This window comes from Medicago sativa, chromosome 1 (genome assembly GCF_051527215.1).
Source record: "Medicago sativa cultivar Bolivia chromosome 1, Bolivia_mono, whole genome shotgun sequence".
Taxonomy (NCBI): Eukaryota; Viridiplantae; Streptophyta; class Magnoliopsida; order Fabales; family Fabaceae; genus Medicago; species Medicago sativa.
Window position 1 is genome coordinate 90,108,863 of NC_140749.1, and position 19,696 is coordinate 90,128,558.

The following is a 19,696-nucleotide window of genomic DNA, read 5'->3' on the forward strand; positions in this document are numbered from 1 at the left end:
CAAGCATGTAGGCAAGAGACTTTCTAAATGTTTACAATAGTAAACAAATCAATTTGTTCTTACATTGGATTTAGCAATGGTAATGCAAACTGAACAAATGAACAAACTCTTTAAGATTTCTAAGATATGAACTTGAATACAAAAATCCTAAGTATTTTGTGTTATTTGATTTAACAGAGTAATTGCACAGTAAAATAGCAGAGTCTTGTTAATTCTTCATTAGATCTTCAGCTCCTTATATATGCAGTCATTTGAGAGATGTTGAAGAAGAGTGTCAGTGTAAATAGAGTCTTTGAGAAGCTTCAATCAAGAATGTTGGGCCTTTGCCTGATATGAATAATTCTGTTAAATAGTCCTCTGAATTTTCTTTGCTGAAAGTAGAATTATCTATTGCATTCCTTTTGTTCTTGAGGTCCTTTGTCCGTTTGTACACGTAGACAGAAGAAGACAAAAGAATTGCTCTATCAGATACTATGATAGGGACAATTCACAGAAGAAGACAAAACCTACGTGGATTCTAGGCCACTCAGGATTTTATCAAATCTGAGGGTCATCCAAGTCTGGCCGTCAGCTTCTGAGTCTGATGACCTTCACATAATCTATTGAGGTAACTCTCGAGCTTCTATGAGGTATCCTTTTTCTAAGGACATTGACTTATGGTTGATCTTTCTTTAGATCTTCTACCATAGTCTTCTAGGCTTCTCTTGGTCCTTCTGATGCTCTTCATATGTTCATCCTTCAATGATAGATTCATTCTTTGATTCCGTACACTTGAAGATATGTTAGTATTACAATTGTTCTTTAATACTTTGTTATCATCGAAACCCTAGAGGAATTATATGAACCACGCTTGTTTCAACAAATTAAATGTTGGATAAAATAGCAGAGGTTGAACAACAAATAAGAGGGAAAAAACTCATCTTTAAGCCTTCAAATTTTAGAAGAAGATGTGGTATCATTCTTGTGGTTGTTTTTTCTCCAATGTGTTGATCCACACCACTATTGACACCCAAAGGCCTCAATGATGGCATCTTGTCCCAATTCAATAGTGTGGACGAGCAGTTCTTGATGGTGGATCACATACATAGGTTATGACACTTAACGAAGAGTTGTTAATTTGTCAAGTATGATTAAAAATTTATATTATATGCAAGTGTGGATGTGGAGCAACATATAAGTGAGGGCCCCTTATATCCAATGTCTTAAGACTTTAACAAAAGATGTAATATCAATTTCACTTGGGTGGTTGATCGTAGCCCAATGTGATCATACAACCCATTGTGTCTTCCAATGAAGTCTCAATATTATGAGGATTTGTTTTGTTAGTTTTTTGTGTCTTTTGTTTAATTTTTTACCTTGCATGTTATTTTTTGAATATCATTCGCTTTCATGCGGTTGCTTTTATTCGACCTCTATTATTTCAAATTCCTTCACTTTTGATCTTTGGTGACATCTGACAAAGGAAAAATATAGATATGTTCTTTTGAGTTGACACAATACATGTTTATTAGACATTTTAAATTGATGTGACATATTTTTAACGAGTTTAATATTTTTGTAGGATAATTACCCAGTAATCTCCAACAGCTTCAACAAAACCATAAAATTATTAGTAATTCGCTATATTCTATATACCTTCATAGATAAAACACACACTCCATTTTTTTTCTTTACCATTTCTCTCATGTTCAAATTCTCTTTTCATCTTCTTTCTTTTCCTAATTTACTAATTTACCATTTGATCATGTTGTGTCTCTTACCTTATTTGGCTAACTCACCAAATCACATACACATAGAGTCTCATAATTAAGGGAGATATAATATTGTGTTTTTGTGTGAGTTAAACTTGTACATTGGATGTAGTAGTACATAGTAAGGAACATATAAGTGTGATGATCAATATAACTAATGTCTTAAGGTTTTGGATGACGATGTGGTGTTAATCTAAGTTATGGGGTTTCTCTTAATCAAATGTTGCGATCCAACCCAATGTAGGCTCCTTCATAACTCTGAACATTATAGTGAATTGTTATTTTTTTAGTTTTCGAATGTTATTTGTATAATTATTTTATATTAAATATAAGTTTTTGGATTTTGTTTGTTTTCATGATTTTTTTATCCAACCTCTATTTTTCAAATACTTCCACTTTTAGTCTTTAGTGGGATCTAACAATGAAAAATATAGATGTGTGTGTGTGTGTGTGTGAGAGAGAGAGAGAGAGAGAGAGAGAGAGAGAGTACATGTTTATTAGAAATTTTAAAATGATATTATATTTTTTTGTGAAATAATTACTCATAAATCTTCAACTTCATCAATTAACCTATCAAATTACCACTACCCACTCTACTCTCAATGTTGTTATGAAAAAAACACACACTACTTTTTTTTCCTTTATCACCTTTCTCATGTTCAAACTGTTTTTATAGGGTTTTACCCCCTGTAATATAGGTCATTTCTGGTTTTACATCCGTAAAAAAATTATTTTAATTTACCCCTCTGTAATTTTTTTATTTACCCCTTTATAGGTCATAAAAAAACCTTTTTTTTTTTTGCAGAAATTTTCATTTTTTTTATGACCTATAAAGGGGGTAACTTAAAAAAAATTACAGGGGGGTAAATCAATTTTTTTACAGGGTGTAAAACCAGAAATGACCTATATTACAGGGGGTTAAAGCCCTATTAACCCTTTTTTATATTCCTTCTTTTCTAATTTTTGTTCTCTCTTTTCATGAAGGATGGAAACATAAACCTTCCTTCATGAAACCATGCACTATCAACCCAACTTTTTTACAATATTGTGCCTCTATCCGACCTTATTTGACTATGTCAATAGATCACAAACGCAGAGAGTCTCACACTTAAGACATATATTTTAACGTGTCAATTGTGAGTTAAAGTTCCAAATTAACTGGAAGAGTTGATCCTAATATATATATATATATATATATATATATATATATATATATATATAAGTGAGATTACCAATATACGTAATGTGTTAAGGTTTTGATGATGATGTGGTGTCCATCTAACCTGTGTGGTCTCTCTTTGCGCATTGTGATTATCCAACTTATTGTAGTCTTCATCAGGACTCTGGAGCTTATAATAAACTATTTTGTTTGTTTTTGGATGTTACTTATTTAATTTTTATATTATATTTTAGCTTTTAGATGTCGTTCCATTTCAAGCATTTTTTTAAGGGCACCTATGGTGCAGTAAGGAAATTAACTTTTTTGTAAATATTTTAGCCAATAGTATAACTTTAGCCAATAGTATAACTTTTGCTTATTCAGTTTCGTTCGTGTTCGCTTTCGTTCGTGTTCTTCATACCTTCCAATTCATATGCCGAACGAAAAATCACTAACCCATATTCATTTTCCGACATCAAATAACGGTATTATTGGTATTCATTTAAGGTACTGATCTGTGTTGGTGATTTTTCGACCTCAATTCATTTTCCTCAAATTTCGACGTCAATTCATCTTCCTATTCATTTAACCGTGTTCTTGGTATCCATCTTCCGATCTCAAATAACAGTGTTCTTGGTATCCATCTTCCGATCTCAAATGTTCGTCTTCCACCGTCGTAGATTTCAAATTAAATTTGATTCATTTAAGATTATGCAATAAGTAAAGATATAATGACACATAAATGTGCAATACACCATATAATTTGATTTGGAATGAATTAAATACACAATGCTCAATGATTGGTCATATGTCGAAAAAGTCATTTTCATGACTTCACCATAGAACTTTCCTTTTTTTAATCAATCTCTATTATTTTAAATTCCATCATTTTTGGTATTTGGTGGAATTTAACTATAGAAAATGTTGATGTGTTATATTTTGAGTTGACAAAATTTGTTTTTATTCGAAATTTTTATATATTGTTACATTATTTAATGGAGTCTAACTTTTTAATAAATTAATTAACCAAAAATCTCTAACACATCCATAAAATTATGATTATCGATTTCGTTCTTTATAACCTCATCAACAATCTTTAAAAAAAAAAAAATCACCGACAAAATGATATAATCAAAGGAATTCAGTAATTATAAATGATTATGGTCTTGTCAAAAAAATTACCTACGACTTATTAAAAAGCACACAAGCAAATGCGCATGGTTTGTGGATCGTAAAATAGAAAAAGTGAGGGAATCTGCTAAAATTAATGGTTAATTAGTCACTTATTAATGGTTAAATAGTTACTTTTCCTGATCGCTTACATGAATTGAAAAGTAATGCTTTTTTTTAGGAAAACTAATGCATTTATTGGCAATTAAAAATAAGATTTGGCTAATTTGCACATTGTAAGTTAAACTTTTTTGACTAATTTTCACTATAAATCAATCGGAATAAATGAAAAATTTAAATATGTACTACCTCCGTCTCTAATTATAAGACTCTTTTGAGAAAAATTTTGTCCTTTTTTATAAGACCCTTTTGGTATTTCCAAGAACATTAATTATTTCTTTACCAACATACCCTTATTTATTTTGCTATTTCTTTACCAACATACCCTTATTTATTTTGCATCTTTTTCTTCAATCAATGATAAATATTATGTTTTTTTTGACAATAACGATAAATATTATGTTGAAAACATAAATTAGTTCTCTCTCTTAAGGATAAAATTGTAAAAACAATAGTAATTATATCCTTATTTATTAATTTCGTTACGTCTGCAGCAATTTAACCTAATTTTTTCCTGCTCATTTGCTTTATTAGGTTTGCAATTATTTGACCAAACAAATTCCATTTAAAAAAATGCATCGCACCAATTTCATTCCTATCCTCTTGCCTTTTTTTTTTGAAGAAAATATTTTCTACACTTATTTGATGTTGTACGTTTGTTCTAGAAACTATGAGCATATCAATGATCACGTTTGATACATGAATTATATATACCTGAATTATTGATAGGATTACCAAATTTTCATGTAAACTTGGTTATATATACCTGAATTATTGATAGGATTACCAAATTTTCTTTTATAATATTTTCAGATGTCATACATTTTATGAAGTGTTTTATTTTGTCACTATGGATTATCATGTGTTATTTTTTCACTGTTACCTATTATATATTGCATTTTATTATTCGTATGTCCATCCCTTTACAATAAACCCGAGCGGAGCACGGGTCAAAAATCTAGTACAAATTTAATACTACAACCAACTTTCTTAATCTCCATAATTTTTACAAAAGGCTCCTATTTTTAGGAACGGAGGTAGTATCATGCATGCGTTTTAATATGTGTTGAAACTTATAAAAAAAATTATATGTGATAATATGAATGAGTCCACGTGTATTAGTGAAGTTTTTGTGTTAACAACCCATAGTAATCTGGGTTTTTCATATAATATAATGAATTAAAGAAATTTAGGCAATATAATAAAAAAAAATGAAAACGCGTAATAGAAACGTATTAAATGAGGAGTCAAGCAAGGATCAATCACAATAAGTAATAATAATATTGGTTTACAACCATTCCTTATTGTATAAATCACATTTAAGTATTAGATTCCTTTTATAACATTACCGTAAAAGGATTCTTTGGTAATATAAATGAAAATAGAAATAAAAATACACAACAAATGTTAATTAAGTTGGCGAAGAGATCGATCCATATGTCACACAAGACGTGGATTCAACTATGCCGACGTTAAGATCTCTTACATGGATGAACTATAATGAACTTTGTAAAAGTTTTTTGAACCTTAATGATTATCATCGTGAGCATGGGAGCCAACTCACCTAAAAAATTTCCTATAAAAGTATTAAACAAAATTACTGGGTATGAAAATATGTATTAAGAAAGTTGATCCAAATAATACAATTATTCAATAAATCTTGCAGATGATCGAAAAATGGATCCAAAACTACAACAAAAAAAAAAGAATTAAAAAATTGAATCTTAAAAATAGAAATATGTGTTGGAAATGTGGATCTAAAATAATTGATCAAACAAAATGAATACCAAAAAAATAGCTTGAAAGATTTTAACTTTGGGCTAAAGGCACAACAACCACAATATTTTTAATCCCTCCAACAAAAACAACATCAAATGCGTTCATTGCTTCTATATACAGAGACTAAACAATGTAACTTTGTATTTGAATATGCAAAAGAAAATGGAATTGATATTATTAGTAAATTTGTGTTAGAAACTAAAATGATAATGACATGACTCTCCAATTGGTATGACTAACCAATCACAATGTCCTCCTATGATGACATGAATAAAAAAAAGTTATGAGTGAAGAAATGGCTAAAACGAAATTAGTATATATAGAAAAATATACCATAAGAAATGCAATTGTAATTTGTTAAAATTTGAATGCAATACAAAATTAGTGGGTTATGAAATAATTGTCTTTTGAATATGCTAGTGTACCTGGAAAGATTCTAGAGATGGTTAGTGAGATCTGTTTTGCCTGTTTAAATATGTTTGACCATATTTAGTTTTCAAATTGGAAAAGAATCAAATGATTTTAATTGTATTGATGTTCAAATTAAATCATAAAAAAAATGCTCTTTGAAGTAATAAGAACGTGTTACTATGCTCTATAATGCAAATTTTCAAATGACCATTTTTAAGCAATTAATGATAGCAAGCTAGACATCCTGCCACGTGTACTTTTCATTTTGAAGTTAGGCAAATATATATAATAAAGATGCATGGGAGAAGTGGGCAATGACTAACATTTCATAATTAACTAAAATGTACAACATAAATTGACACCGACTAAATTAACTTTGATACCTGGGACAAGCTGCCATTTATAAAAAAAAATGTTATTGATAAAACGTTTATGCTATCTAGAATATCACCTCAGTTCAATTCTACAATGATATTGAATCGTCGTCAACTAAAATACACGAGATAAGTGAGATTATCTAAAATATCGTAAATAAAAAAATGCACGGGAGAAGTGGGCACTGACAAAAATTTCAAAAGAACTCAAATGCACGGGATAATTTGTCACTAACTAAATTAACTTTGATACACGTGAGAAGTTGTTATTTACAAAAAAAATTGTTCATGCGAAAACATTTATACTATTTAGAATATCACATCACTTTTATTCTACTCTCATCAACAAAAATGCTCAGGATAAATGGACGTTGTCTATTTTTTTTTAATATATAAAATGGATGGGAGAAGTGGACATTGACTAAAATTTCAGAATTAACTCAAATGTACAAGATAAGTTGACATTGACTAAATTAACTTTGATACACGAGATAAGTTGTCATTTATTAAAAACAATTTTTTTAATAGGTTTCTACTATTTAGAATATCACATCACTTTAACTTTATAATTATATCAAACCCTTATCAACTAAAATGCACGGGATAAATGGACATTGCTTATGATATCGTGAACAAATAAAATGCATGAAAGAAGCGAGCATTGACTAAAATATCAGAAGTAACTCATATGCACAGGATAAATTATCACTGACTAAATTAACTTTGATACACGGGACAAATTGTCATTTATAAAAAATTGTTCCTGATAAAACGTGTATACTATTTAGAATATCACCTTGGTTCAATTCTACAATTATATTGAATCTTCATCAACTAAAATGTACGGGATAAATGGATGTTGTCTAAAATATTGTAAATAAATCAAATGCATGGGAGAAGCGAGCATTGAGTAAAATTTCAGATGTAACTCAAATGCACGAGATAACTTGTCATTGATTAAACTAACTATGATACACGAGAGAAGTTGTTATGGGGGAAACACTTGGAACAAACCAAACTGGTTAAGTATTCTAGACTTCTACATTTTCAACTTTTCGTTTATAACTTTTGTTATACCTATGATAATTATTTAGAATATATTAACTTCGTCTAATATATGATTTTTCTTATGCAGAAATTACCATGTGAATTTGCAAATTTTCTAAAACGCAACATATGCGACAACCTAATTCTATGTGGAGACAATGGAGAAAACCAAACTTTGAACATCATTGTCAATAATGATTGCAAATTCACTACACAAATTGGACCTAAGTGGAATAAATTTGCCCGAACTAATGAATTCCGACCAGGATGCACTGTCAGATTTAAATTTTCGATCAATAATTATTATATTTGTCATGTGTTTCATGTAAAATAGGACTATGTGGGTTATTTTATAATAGTCTATTTATGACTATCTATTCCTAAGATTGTACGATGCATTGACATTACCTATCAATTGTATTTTCTACATTATAATGGAAATTAAGTGTTTTCTACTTACTTCAAGAAGTATAAATTATATAAACAATGCGATTTAGTTTATTATAACATCAACATCTAATACACAAATAATTGGACAAAACATATAAATTATTCACATAAATAACCAATTGATTTACATCAAAACTCTTATACAAATTAATGATCTTTTACAAATAGCAAACGTTTACTGTACCCGTGCGTCAGCACGGGTATGTTACTAGTTACATTAAAAACTGTCTCTCCGAATTAGTGAATCATCACATGTCAACATTAAAAACTGTCTCTCCGAATTAAAAACATTTTTTATTTAGGAAAAAATAATAATAAGGAGAATCTAAGTAAGTTCTACGTATTCAAATCAAATACTCCCTCCGTCCCGGAATATCTGACCCATTTTCTAAAAAAAAGTGTTCCAAAATAACTGAGTCATTTCAATTTTCAATACAACTTTCATCATTCCCAATACAATATAACACTAAATAATACTACTTTTATCATTCCCAATACAATATATTCCACTTTCCCCTTTATTTATACATTTTTCTTAATCTGCGTGAAATGAACCAAGGGCTCAGATAAATTGGGCCGGAGGGAGTACTACCCAAAACAACAAAAAGACAAAAACCACATCAAAACCCCGAAACTGTGTCTATTTTTATCAGTTCCAAATTTCAAGACCACCATAGAGGTTGAAAATATGGAAAAGGGTTTGTTAGAGAAAGACAGAGAAGGTGGTTCAAGAAGCATAACATGGGGTGTATTTGTTCAAGAGGTGAAAGATGTTTGTTTTCTAGCTCTGCCTATGATCGCTGTCACTTTGTCACAATATTTTCTACAAATTATTTCAATGATGATGGTTGGTCGTTTGGGTAAACTTGCTCTTTCTAGCACAGCTATTGCTATCTCTCTCTGTGGTGTCTCTGGCTTCAGTCTTCTTGTAAGTCTTCTTGATTTTAAGAGCAACTGTTGTATTATTTGCACACTGAAGAGTCATATGGGTTCTTGCTTATGTCAGGGAGTGTCATTATTGCGTATCAAAATTAAAAAAAATATTCCTGAATGTGTCTTTTGCTAGTCAGTATAGTTCTCAAATGTGTTTTCGATTAGTTAGTTTTGTTGGGTTCAAGTGTGGGTGGTTACTCCCACATCGCCTATGAATGAGTAAAATAGTGTTTGATATATAAGAGAGATGACTCACATACCTAATATAAGTTTTGGGTGGGGATGTGGCGTCTATCTCGTTGCCCTGAAGCGTTGGCATGTAGGGGAGTGGGAGGGGATAGGGTGTTTGGATCAAGTACAGGAGGTGGGAACTCATAGTTGAGCGAGAGATTGTTGAGTTCAAGTTTGAGGGCCTATGAATGGGCAAAAGGTTAGATATAAGATAGGTGACCTATATACCTAATGCCTTAAGACTTTGGGTGGTCCTAGAGCATTTGCTCGTTGTTGCTCTAGGCACTCCCCCGGACTCCCCAACAAGTTTGATATTGAATGTGTAATTTGTTTGTTGGTCCATAAAATTACTAATAGAAGAAACATTCATGAATGTTTTTGAAGTTTTGATACATTGAAGGACTATAATGACATTGCCTCACAGTTTTAGGGACCAAAATAATTGTTTACTCATTATTTGCATCCAACCTATACGAAATTAATTGCATTTTATTTTATATTTTGTACATATCAAACAGTTTGGAATGTCATGTGTACACTAAACAGTCATTTAGATCCTTGCTTATGTCAAATACACAGAGTAGCACTATAGCCTCTGAATGAATCAAAATAACAAAAATATTCTTGAATGTGCCATTCAATAGTTTGAGGGAGGTAAACGTAAATCCCTCTGTGAGTGTTCTTTGAACTCCAAGGTCTTCTCTATCTTGTACTGGCGCACCATCTCTTCATCCTAAAAAAAATTCATAAAGTAAGAGTGCCGTTTGGTAGTTATTACTTATTAGGTTCTCAAATGTGTTTTCGATTAGTTAGTTTGATATTGAATGTTTTTTTTTGTTGGTCTGTAAAATTACTAATAGAAGACACATTCAGGAATGTTTTTGAAGTTCTGATTCATTGAAGGACTACAATGACATTGCCTCACAGATTTAGAGACCAAAATCAATGTTACTTATTATTTGAATCCAATTAATATGAAATTGATTGCATTTTATTTTATACTTTGTGCATATCAAATAGTTTGGAATGTCATGTGCACTTGAAACTCAATGCGGACAAGCTTATGGTGCAAAGCAATATAAAAAATTTGGTGTTCAAATTTACACTGCTGTCTTTTCTCTTATTATAGCTTGTCTTCCTCTATCTCTATTATGGATCTTCTTGGGAAGGCTATTGATTTTACTCGGTCAAGACCCTCTGATTTCACAAGAAGCTGGAAAATTTGCCATGTGCATGATTCCTGCTCTGTTTGCCTATGCAACGCTTCAGGCACTGGTCAGATACTTTCTGATGCAAAGTTTGATAATTCCTCTTGTTATAAGTTCCTCTGTTACCCTGTGCTTCCATGTAGCTTTTTGTTGGCTGTTAGTTTTTAAATCTGGATTAGGTTGCTTAGGAGCTGCACTTTCTATCGGTACTTCATACTGGTTGAACGTGATTATACTTGGATTATATATGAAATTCTCCACTGATTGTGAAGAAACTCGGGTTCCGATTTCAATGGAGCCATTCCTTGGAATAGGAGAGTTCTTTCGATACGCTATTCCATCAGCAGGAATGATTTGGTAGTTCACTCCCTCCTTTTACATCTTACTTCCTCCTTCACGTATTATGTGTCTCATTTAGAATATTTATGACTCAAATTATTTGTCATTTTATAATATGAATATAACATTGACTACCTTTTTCCGATGTTACCCTCATTTATCAAGTAGTTGCAAGTATATGGTGGACAAATAATAAATGAGGTATGAGGATATTTTAGTCTTGACACGTTTTTTGCATTGAAATTTGCAATAAGTAATCAGTTTCTTAAGTGTGCAGATTCCAAATGAAACAATATGAGACGGAGAAAGGATATTTTAGTTTTGTGTTTCTTTCCCGGTTGATTTTCAGCCATGATTTGTTTCTTACATATTTTATCATTTTCAGCCTTGAGTGGTGGTCATTTGAACTCCTAATCCTTCTTTCTGGTCTTCTTCCAAACCCACAGCTTGAAACTTCAGTCTTATCCATATGGTATAATGCCACTTTTCTTAGTCTTTCTTATATGAATTCCTTTGTGTCTTAAAATTTGTGTTGAAATTGTTACTATAAGTCAAAATTGTTTTTCATTCATATAATTGGTGCTAATTAATTGTGTAAATTGTTTCTGTTTTTTTATCAGTTTATCAATCATCTCAACAATCTATACAATACCAGAAGCAACTGGCTCAGCAGCAAGGTTTTGATTCACATTAGTTGTGCATATACATTTTTGTGTACAGTAAAATGTGATGCTCTGATTGGTTTTTATTTTCAGCACCAGAGTTTCAAATGCATTAGGAGGTGGATGTCCACAAGCAGCGCGATTGTCTGTCTTTGCTTCTATGACTGTTGCAGTTTCTGAGGCTATTTTAGTGAGTTCCACCATTTTCGCCTCCCGGAAGGTGTTAGGTTATGTATTTAGCAATGAGCAGGATGTGGTGGACTATGTCACATATATGGTTCCTCTGATAAGTCTAAATGTTATAGTAGATAGTTTACATGGCACCCTTTCAGGTTGGCTTTTTTTCTTTGCTATTCAAAGCATGATACTTCATTTTTTCATTAAGTCCCTGCTGCATGAATGAATTATGCTATGGAATGTAACACTAGTCCATTATATTTATATACAGGTATTGCTAGAGGATCTGGTTGGCAGAAGTTGGGAGCATATGTGAACCTTGGAGCCTACTATGTTTTTGGAATTCCAATTGCTGTTATATTGGGTTTCTGGTTTGAGTTAAGAGGAAAAGGACTGTGGATTGGGATACTTGTGGGTGCCTTCTGTCAAGCACTTTTGCTAGCCCTTATAACAGGTTTTACAAACTGGGAAAAACAGGTTTGCCTTCGCTCCTAAGTCTTTGTGGCTCTGCCTCACTCCACATTTGGCACTAGTATTAAAAACAGAGTAAACAGTCAATTTGATCCTTAGTTGTGTGAGGCACTGTCACAATAGTGTATGAATGTATCAAAATTATAAAAAACATACCTAAACGCGACTTTCGTTAGTCAGTTTGGTTCTCGAGTAATAAAATTACAAATAAAAGACACACTTGAGGGTGTTTTTGTAATTTCAATACATTCAGGCGCTGTGGGACAACACCTCATACATTTAGCGACCAAACTGACCGCTTACTCTAAAAACACAAGTTCCACGTTAAAAAGAGATAAAGTCTGTAAAAAGTACTCAGCTTCAGAATCATTTCAGATGAAGAAATCCTGTCAAGCTAATAGTATGAAAATCTAATAGGCACAGTTCAAAAGCATCTAAGATCAAGAAATCCTGTCAGGCTAAATATTTTCACATTAATATGTTAAACTTGAGAAGATAATTATGTTCAAGCTCAAACAGAACTAGCATCTTAGGCCATGCTATCTTATTAAGATTCTGTAACAGTTTTGAACATGTACTGTTTATTGAAATATAGTAATTTCTTGAATGTCTGATTGCAGGCAATCAAAGCACGGGAAAGGATATTTCAAGGAAGACAGGAAGTTTTGCAGTAGAAGATAGATCAATTTGAGCAAATGGAGTAGGTTTCTCAAAGCTGCAGCTTGTTTAGTTAACATCTGTAAAGCTTATAGCTTGATGTGATTAGAGAGAAATATCAAATTTCAGATACTATAAAGAATAAGGAGGAAAAAGTTTTCACGCGGAGAAATAGTTATAAAATAGATGATATTTTTTTTCTTCTCAGTTCAATTTTGGTCAAGGCTCTGCAGTGTTAGTGTAACCTTTATCATATCATGATGATGTAAAAGAAATTGAATTATTTCATCTCTTCCATTAAATCGGAGATGAACATGAGCCAAGTGAGAATGAAAAATGTTTGTTTTTCTGTTTTTGTTTTGTTGATACTAATTTTTTATTGGATCAATTTTTTGGATTTTTTATTGAATTTGTAACTTTTTGGTTTACCTTTTTCCTCTACAGTGATTTTCTTTGTTGGACGATGAATACAATTATAATCTCTATTGAGGGGAGAGAGAGATAGATGGGCACATAAAGTGAAAAACAAACTCATGCGAAAATTTGGAGATTTAAAATTTAAATTTAATAAATTAAAGAAAGGTGGGAATAGCATCTATTTACATGTCAGGTGGTAAAAAATACTTAGTTTTATAATTAGTAATAGAATTGTCGCCTGATAATATAAGTTGGTGCATCACAATTAACATGTGATTATTGTTTATTTGATTTTTAATAATCTCAAGAGCTACATATTCAAATATTTACTCACAACTAATGGCAAAACCATATCAAACCTGTGCTTTTCTATCAGTTTTCATTTTCAGCAATTGTTTAAACCATAGAGCTAGAAGATATGGAAAAAGGTTTGTTGAAGAAAGACAGAGGGAGAGGATGATTCAGGCATATCATGGGGTGTGTTTGTTCAAGAGGTAGAAGATGTTGGTTTTCTAGCTTTGCCTGTAACTTTGTCACAAAATTTTCTACAAATTATTTCAATGATGATGGTTGGTCATTTGGGTAAGCTTGCTCTCTCTACCCAGCAATTGCTATATCTCTTTGTGCTGTCTCTGGCTCCAGCGTTCTTGTAAGTCTTCTTTTGACATATTAGGCTTATCTCTGAACTAGGCTATTGATTTTAAGAGCTACTGTTGTATCATTTGTGGAGTAAGCAGACATTTGGGTCCCTGCACATGTCAGACTGTATCTCTATACTATTTGATTGCGTCAAAATTATAAAAAATCTCCAAACATGTCTTTTGCTTGTTAGTTTAATCATGAATGTCTACTATGTTTGTCAGCATAAGATTACAAACAGAAAACACATTCATAGATGTTTTGAAGATTATAAACACCGTCTCTCAAATCATTATGAAATTACTAATTTCTTTTTATTTTATATTTTGTACATATCAAAAAGTTTGGAATGTCATGTGCACTTGAAACTCAATGCGGGGAAACCTATGGTGCTAAGAAATATAAAACATTTGGTATTCAAATTTACACACCTATTATGTCTCTTATTATAGCTTGTGATCCTCTCTGTCTCTATTGTGGCTGTACTTGGGGAAGCTATTGAGTTTACTTGGCCAAGATCCTTCGATTTCACAAGGAGCTGGAAAATACGTTATGTGCATGATTCCTGCTCTTATAATCTGATGCAAAGTTTGATACTTCCTCTTGTTATAGGTTCCTCTGTTACCCTTTGCTTCCATGTAGCATTTTCTTGGTTGCTACTTGCTAGTTTTTAAATCTGGATTAGGTTGCTTAGGAGCTGCATTTTCTGTTGGTACTTCATACTCGTTGTTATAGGTTCCTCCGTTACCCTTTGCTTCCATGTAACATAACACACATTCATGATTAAACTAACTAGCAAAAGACATGTTTGGAGATTTTTTAACATTTTGATACATTCAGATACTAAAAGATACAATCTGACATGTGCAAGGAACCAAATGACTGCTTACTCTACAAGATACAACAGTAGCTCTTAAAATCAATAGCATACTTAAGAGATAAGCCTAATAAGGCAAAAAAAGACTTACAAGAACGCTGAAGCCAGAGACAGCACAAATAGCAGAGAGATAGCAATTGCTGTGCTAGAGAGAGCTAGTTTACCCAAATGACCAACCATCATCATTGAAATAATTTGTAGAGAATATTGTGACAAAGTTACACTAGTCATAGGCAAAGCTAGAAAACCAAGATATTTTAATTCTTGAACAAACACGCCCTATGATATGCTTCTTGAACCGGGTCCCTCTCTGTCTTTCTTTGACAAAACCTTTTTCCATATCTTTAGAGTTCACACAAACCCCTGAACCCTAAATTCGTCCATGTATATGTGAGAGGTGGCGTGAACGAACACATGCATGTCATTGTGTCTAACGTCTGGAGTTGACAGAGGGGCTCATTTGATATACGGGAAGTAAAGTAAGGGACTATCTTGTTATTTCAAAAAAAATCAGAAACAAAGTTTATCAATGGTCACAAATTCAAGGAGGAAGTAGACTATTCACTCTTCATTTTCATACATAATCTTGACAATCCTGGTCAACTAATTATATCTTCTTTCCTCCCCTCTTCGCATTGTCCATCGCTTCATTGATAGCCATTATTTCGTCCGAAAGCAATATAAGATTATGATATTACCTTATGAATATAGGTGATAATAATTTTTTCTAACCTATTGTATTAGGGTTTTTATCTGAGTAAACGTCATATGGTACACCACAATTTACATCAAATAAGTGTCCTAACTCCTAAAGCCACTGGTTGACAAAGCAAACAAAATAGAAAATTTGCATTGAAAATGATAATTTTTAAAGCCAAAAAAAATTAAAAATTAAACCCAACTTTTCAATAAAAAAAATTATATATTTGTTTTCCTAACAAATATCCTAATAACAGTCATTAGCACTTTCCTTATTTTTATTTACAAAAGTTGAAAAATATTTTGAATGAGTTACTTTAAATATGAAACCTATACCTTTTTTTAAAAAGAGAAATGATATTTGAACATCTATTTTTCAACAACTTTTATGACAACTCTCTCTCATATTATCATTGTACTTTTATTCTCTCTCTTTATTTTTCTCTCTATTGTTATTGTCCAATAGAAAGAGAGGAAAAAAGTTGTCATCAAAAATTGTTGAAAATTGGTTGTCAAAATATCATTCCTCTTTTAAAAAAGTCTTGTTGTCAATCATTTAAAGTTTAAACGCCGTAATGGTAGAGGTAGTAAAACTTTATCTTGTATCGACTTGACTTGAGTAAAAAATTATTTTAATTTTTATATAGGAAAATAAATATATATTTTTTTTTATTATTTTGTCAAAAAAATATATTTTTATTTTATTTTATACTGTAAGTGTAAAAACATTGAAATTATATATAAAGGTTAGATGGTTTGTAATTGTAATGTTGCACACACACACCCAGCAAGCACAAGTTCATAGCGCCGTCATCCCATAGAGAGGCAAAGATGCCAGCAAGAGCAGAGAAAGAGCGTCTGAACCTTGTCTTAGGTTCACACCTCGCCACCATCCATGAAACCCTACAGGTTTTGGATCAAACTCCTTCTTCTTCTTCCTTCGATAACAAAGTTACCTGGGAAGATGTCATTAAGATGGCTGAACAAGTTTCTAAACAAGCCACCACAGGTACTTTCTACTCTTTCGCTTTTCAATTCAATATGCCTCTTCCTAAACGATGTCATAACTCATAAGTGATTATGTCAGTGGATTAGCTTAAATAAGCCGATTAAAATGGACCCTCAATTTATTTACTTTCTTTGCAGTTGGAATGATTTGGACTGGAGATAAACCGGAATCAAAAGCTATTGAGGAAAGTATGACATCTTACTTCAACAATTTACAAGGTTTTCTCTTGGTTTCTCATGGAAGCAAGGTAGGTGCGGGGCCCACATTGTCTTCCAGCATTCATGAATCAGTGAAACAAGTTGTTGATTCCAGTTTCAGGTTGATGAAGGAAACTGTTTCTTTCTATGGTAAACTAACTCTTTCTCTCCCTCTCTCAAAACCAGTTTATTCAACTATTGATTATTGTATTCACATTAAAACTTACTTCATGTATTGTTCTTTACAAATATGGCCAAATTATACTTTTGGTCCCTTAAGTTAATTTTAGATTTCAATTTAAGTTTATTTCGTTTCATTTTGATCCCTTAAATTACAAACGATGGACAATTTGATCCTTAAGATTGTTTTGTTTCATTTTGGTCACTTTAACTTACAGATATTAGATATTACGATCCTTTGAATTACAAAATTTAGACACGTTAGTCCTTCCTGCTAGGGACCAAAATATCTTAATATTTGCAACTTAGGAGCAAAGCTTTAAACCTTCATAAAACTTAAGTGACCAAATTGTATAACATTTGTAAAATAAGGGACCAAAATGAAACGAAATAGATTTAAGGGACCAAAATGAAACCTACAAATAACTTAAGGGACCAAAAGTGTAATTTAGCCTAGAAATAACTAATCTATTTCAACTATAACATGCTGCAGTGTAGGTTTAACTAGGGCTGTGACTAATACTGACATGCGTAAATAGAGAAACTAGAGAGCAAAAAAAAAACATGCTTATCTCTTGATCATTAGTTCATTCCAATTATGATGCTAGCTTAGTTACTTAGTTTTATATTACACATGTCAAAATGGTGGTAGAAGTGGTTTTGGAATCCTTGTTATAACACCATGTTTTCATCGTATTTATCAAAGGTTTTTATATTTTTTCTTTGGAGAACTTTAGGAAACTATTGTCTCTCTAAGTCATATCATTGAAGATTTTGAATTTGGGTCTTTCTAACAAGTGCCCTAAGGGCATTGTTTAAGAAACCCACAAAAAGAAACTTTGTCTTGAAAATACAAGTCAAACATATGTAAAAGTCATAACTACGCAATTTCCAATGTAAAAGTTGCTACTTTCATAATTTTTTTAAATAGATAATTAAAGATATTAAAGATAAAAAAATATGCATTGGTATGTGTGTCAGAGTCAACTAGGTCATCTAATAAGGGACGGAGGGAGTATCAGCATACCTATCATTTGGAAATTGGAATTTTATCTCTCTCTCGGAAACTGCATTATCTGTTCTGTCTAAAATAGTATTCTAGTTTGGTTATGAAAAATACATAAATAAATCTGAAATTAATCATGGCCATTGGATAAGGTTAATTATAAAAGGTATTAAATACAGTCTTCGATTGGAATTTGCGCAGCATGCTATTATGAGTATGCGTTATATTCGGTCTCCAATCCATGCACATAGAATACTGTATGACTGCTGCTATGTGAGCAACCGTATCATTTCCAGAAAGTACACGGGCAGAATGAACTTCTCTCAACTCTTAAATTTTGCTATTTTTGTTATTGTGATTACAAATCATTTTGATTGCATTGACAGTTATCACTATTGTCATTGGATGTGCATCAATTCGGTGTTCCTTTATTAAATTCTATTGCAATTTATTTTAGTTTCATTGACATTTATCAATATCATCTTTGATATCCCCCATTAGCTCATTGTTTATGTATGTATCTTTTGTTTGCTTGATCATCATCTTTCAAAGCAGTAACGTTGTCCTGATCCCTACATCAATATATTTCTTAATTTTCTGCCGAATTGTTGACAACCTTTCATTCTCTTTTGACAAAAACTAACAGGATCCCATCATGAAGGCCAGAAACAATTAGTTCCGCAACTGGTAGGTACTGTATGGGAAGCGTGTTCTGCCCTTAAAAAGACCCCTACTTCAAACATTACAGCAATTGGGCGAGGAATGACAAAGGTTGCGGTTTCAGTGAAGGATGTTCTACGCGAGATGAAAGAATTGAAGCCAGTTTCTAGTGATGATCCAGCTGACACGGAGTCTGAACCATGCGATGATAATTCAAGTGAAGGTGAACTAGGGAATGACCTATCACCTGAAGAGATGAAAGTGGCTGAAAGAACCATTGTGGTTGTGTCTGACACGCTTTCAGTTCTGAAAGGACTTATTCGCTCTATTACAGGCTTGATTAAGATGGAAAAACCAGATGACAACAGTGCTTTTGTAGATTCACTTGAAAAATTGTTACAGCTGTGTCAGGAACTAGGTCAACAGATTGATGAAATTGGAGCTTGCCTCTATCCCCCTCAAGAGATTTCTTCCATTGAGGCTGCATTGGAGAAAATCCGCAGCATTATTGAGGTTATGCAGGCGGAAATAGGAGGACTTCAAGGTGCATCTGATGCATTTCTGGAGGCATGCAATGGTTTGAGGAGCTCAATGCACGAGCTTGCGTCTGAACTAAGTAGCTCTAGTACTGCTGATATAGAAGCCGGAGTGGAAAATATAACGTTAAGTGAGAAGTAGATTATATTTGTGTGCAATGATTTTGATTTTTGACAGTAGAATCTATGAAATGATCCTTTTGATTTATAATTTTATATATACACATATAAGTATGTTTTTGTTTCTTGTAAACCTCTAATTGGTGAGAGATCACATTTTACCCTCATCTGAAAATTGCACAAGAAGATCCATAACCCCTGATTTTAGCTTTTATTTTGCGGTGCAGTCGTTAACATAATTAGAATTGCACCCCATTTCTCCACATTTATGTGTGAGCTCTAGCCACTAGGCTACTTAACCAAAAAAGAAAAACATAATTAGAATTGCGATCCAAAATTAACATTTCAATTATAGATCCACCACAATTGGAATTATTTCAGAAATTTTATCCAGTATTTAAGATTACAGAAAACAGA

General features: G+C 32.1%; 2 protein-coding genes and 1 long non-coding RNA gene across 6 annotated transcripts; 2 read left to right on the forward strand and 1 right to left on the reverse strand.

The window, feature by feature from the left end:
• Positions 1 to 8,435: 8,435 nt before the first annotated feature.
• LOC146958978 (uncharacterized) lies at positions 8,436 to 8,986 on the reverse strand. 2 transcript variants are annotated; one of them, XR_015024776.1, is made up of 2 exons: positions 8,854 to 8,986; positions 8,436 to 8,621 (listed from the first exon to the last, which is right to left on the reverse strand). It is a non-coding gene; the product is annotated as an uncharacterized LOC146958978 (long non-coding RNA). The 2 variants fall into 2 exon arrangements; XR_015024775.1 differs by having other exon boundaries at positions 8,851 to 8,983.
• LOC146958979 (protein DETOXIFICATION 14-like) lies at positions 8,915 to 13,292 on the forward strand. 3 transcript variants are annotated; one of them, XM_085740479.1, is made up of 7 exons: positions 8,915 to 9,189; positions 10,446 to 10,990; positions 11,358 to 11,444; positions 11,593 to 11,649; positions 11,728 to 11,966; positions 12,083 to 12,288; positions 12,903 to 13,292. In XM_085740479.1, exons 1-7 carry the CDS (start codon positions 8,950 to 8,952, stop codon positions 12,954 to 12,956), a joined length of 1,428 nt encoding a protein of 475 aa, XP_085596605.1. In that variant the 5' UTR covers positions 8,915 to 8,949; the 3' UTR covers positions 12,957 to 13,292. The 3 variants fall into 3 exon arrangements, with proteins under 3 accessions (XP_085596605.1, XP_085596606.1, XP_085596607.1); XM_085740480.1 differs by having other exon boundaries at positions 11,734 to 11,966; XM_085740481.1 differs by lacking the exon at positions 11,593 to 11,649.
• A 3,040-nt stretch (positions 13,293 to 16,332) lies between these two features.
• Positions 16,333 to 19,474, forward strand: LOC146958980 (uncharacterized). Its single transcript, XM_085740486.1, has 3 exons — positions 16,333 to 16,580; positions 16,718 to 16,927; positions 18,610 to 19,474. Exons 1-3 carry the CDS (start codon positions 16,403 to 16,405, stop codon positions 19,299 to 19,301), a joined length of 1,080 nt encoding a protein of 359 aa, XP_085596612.1. The 5' UTR covers positions 16,333 to 16,402; the 3' UTR covers positions 19,302 to 19,474.
• Positions 19,475 to 19,696: the final 222 nt, after the last annotated feature.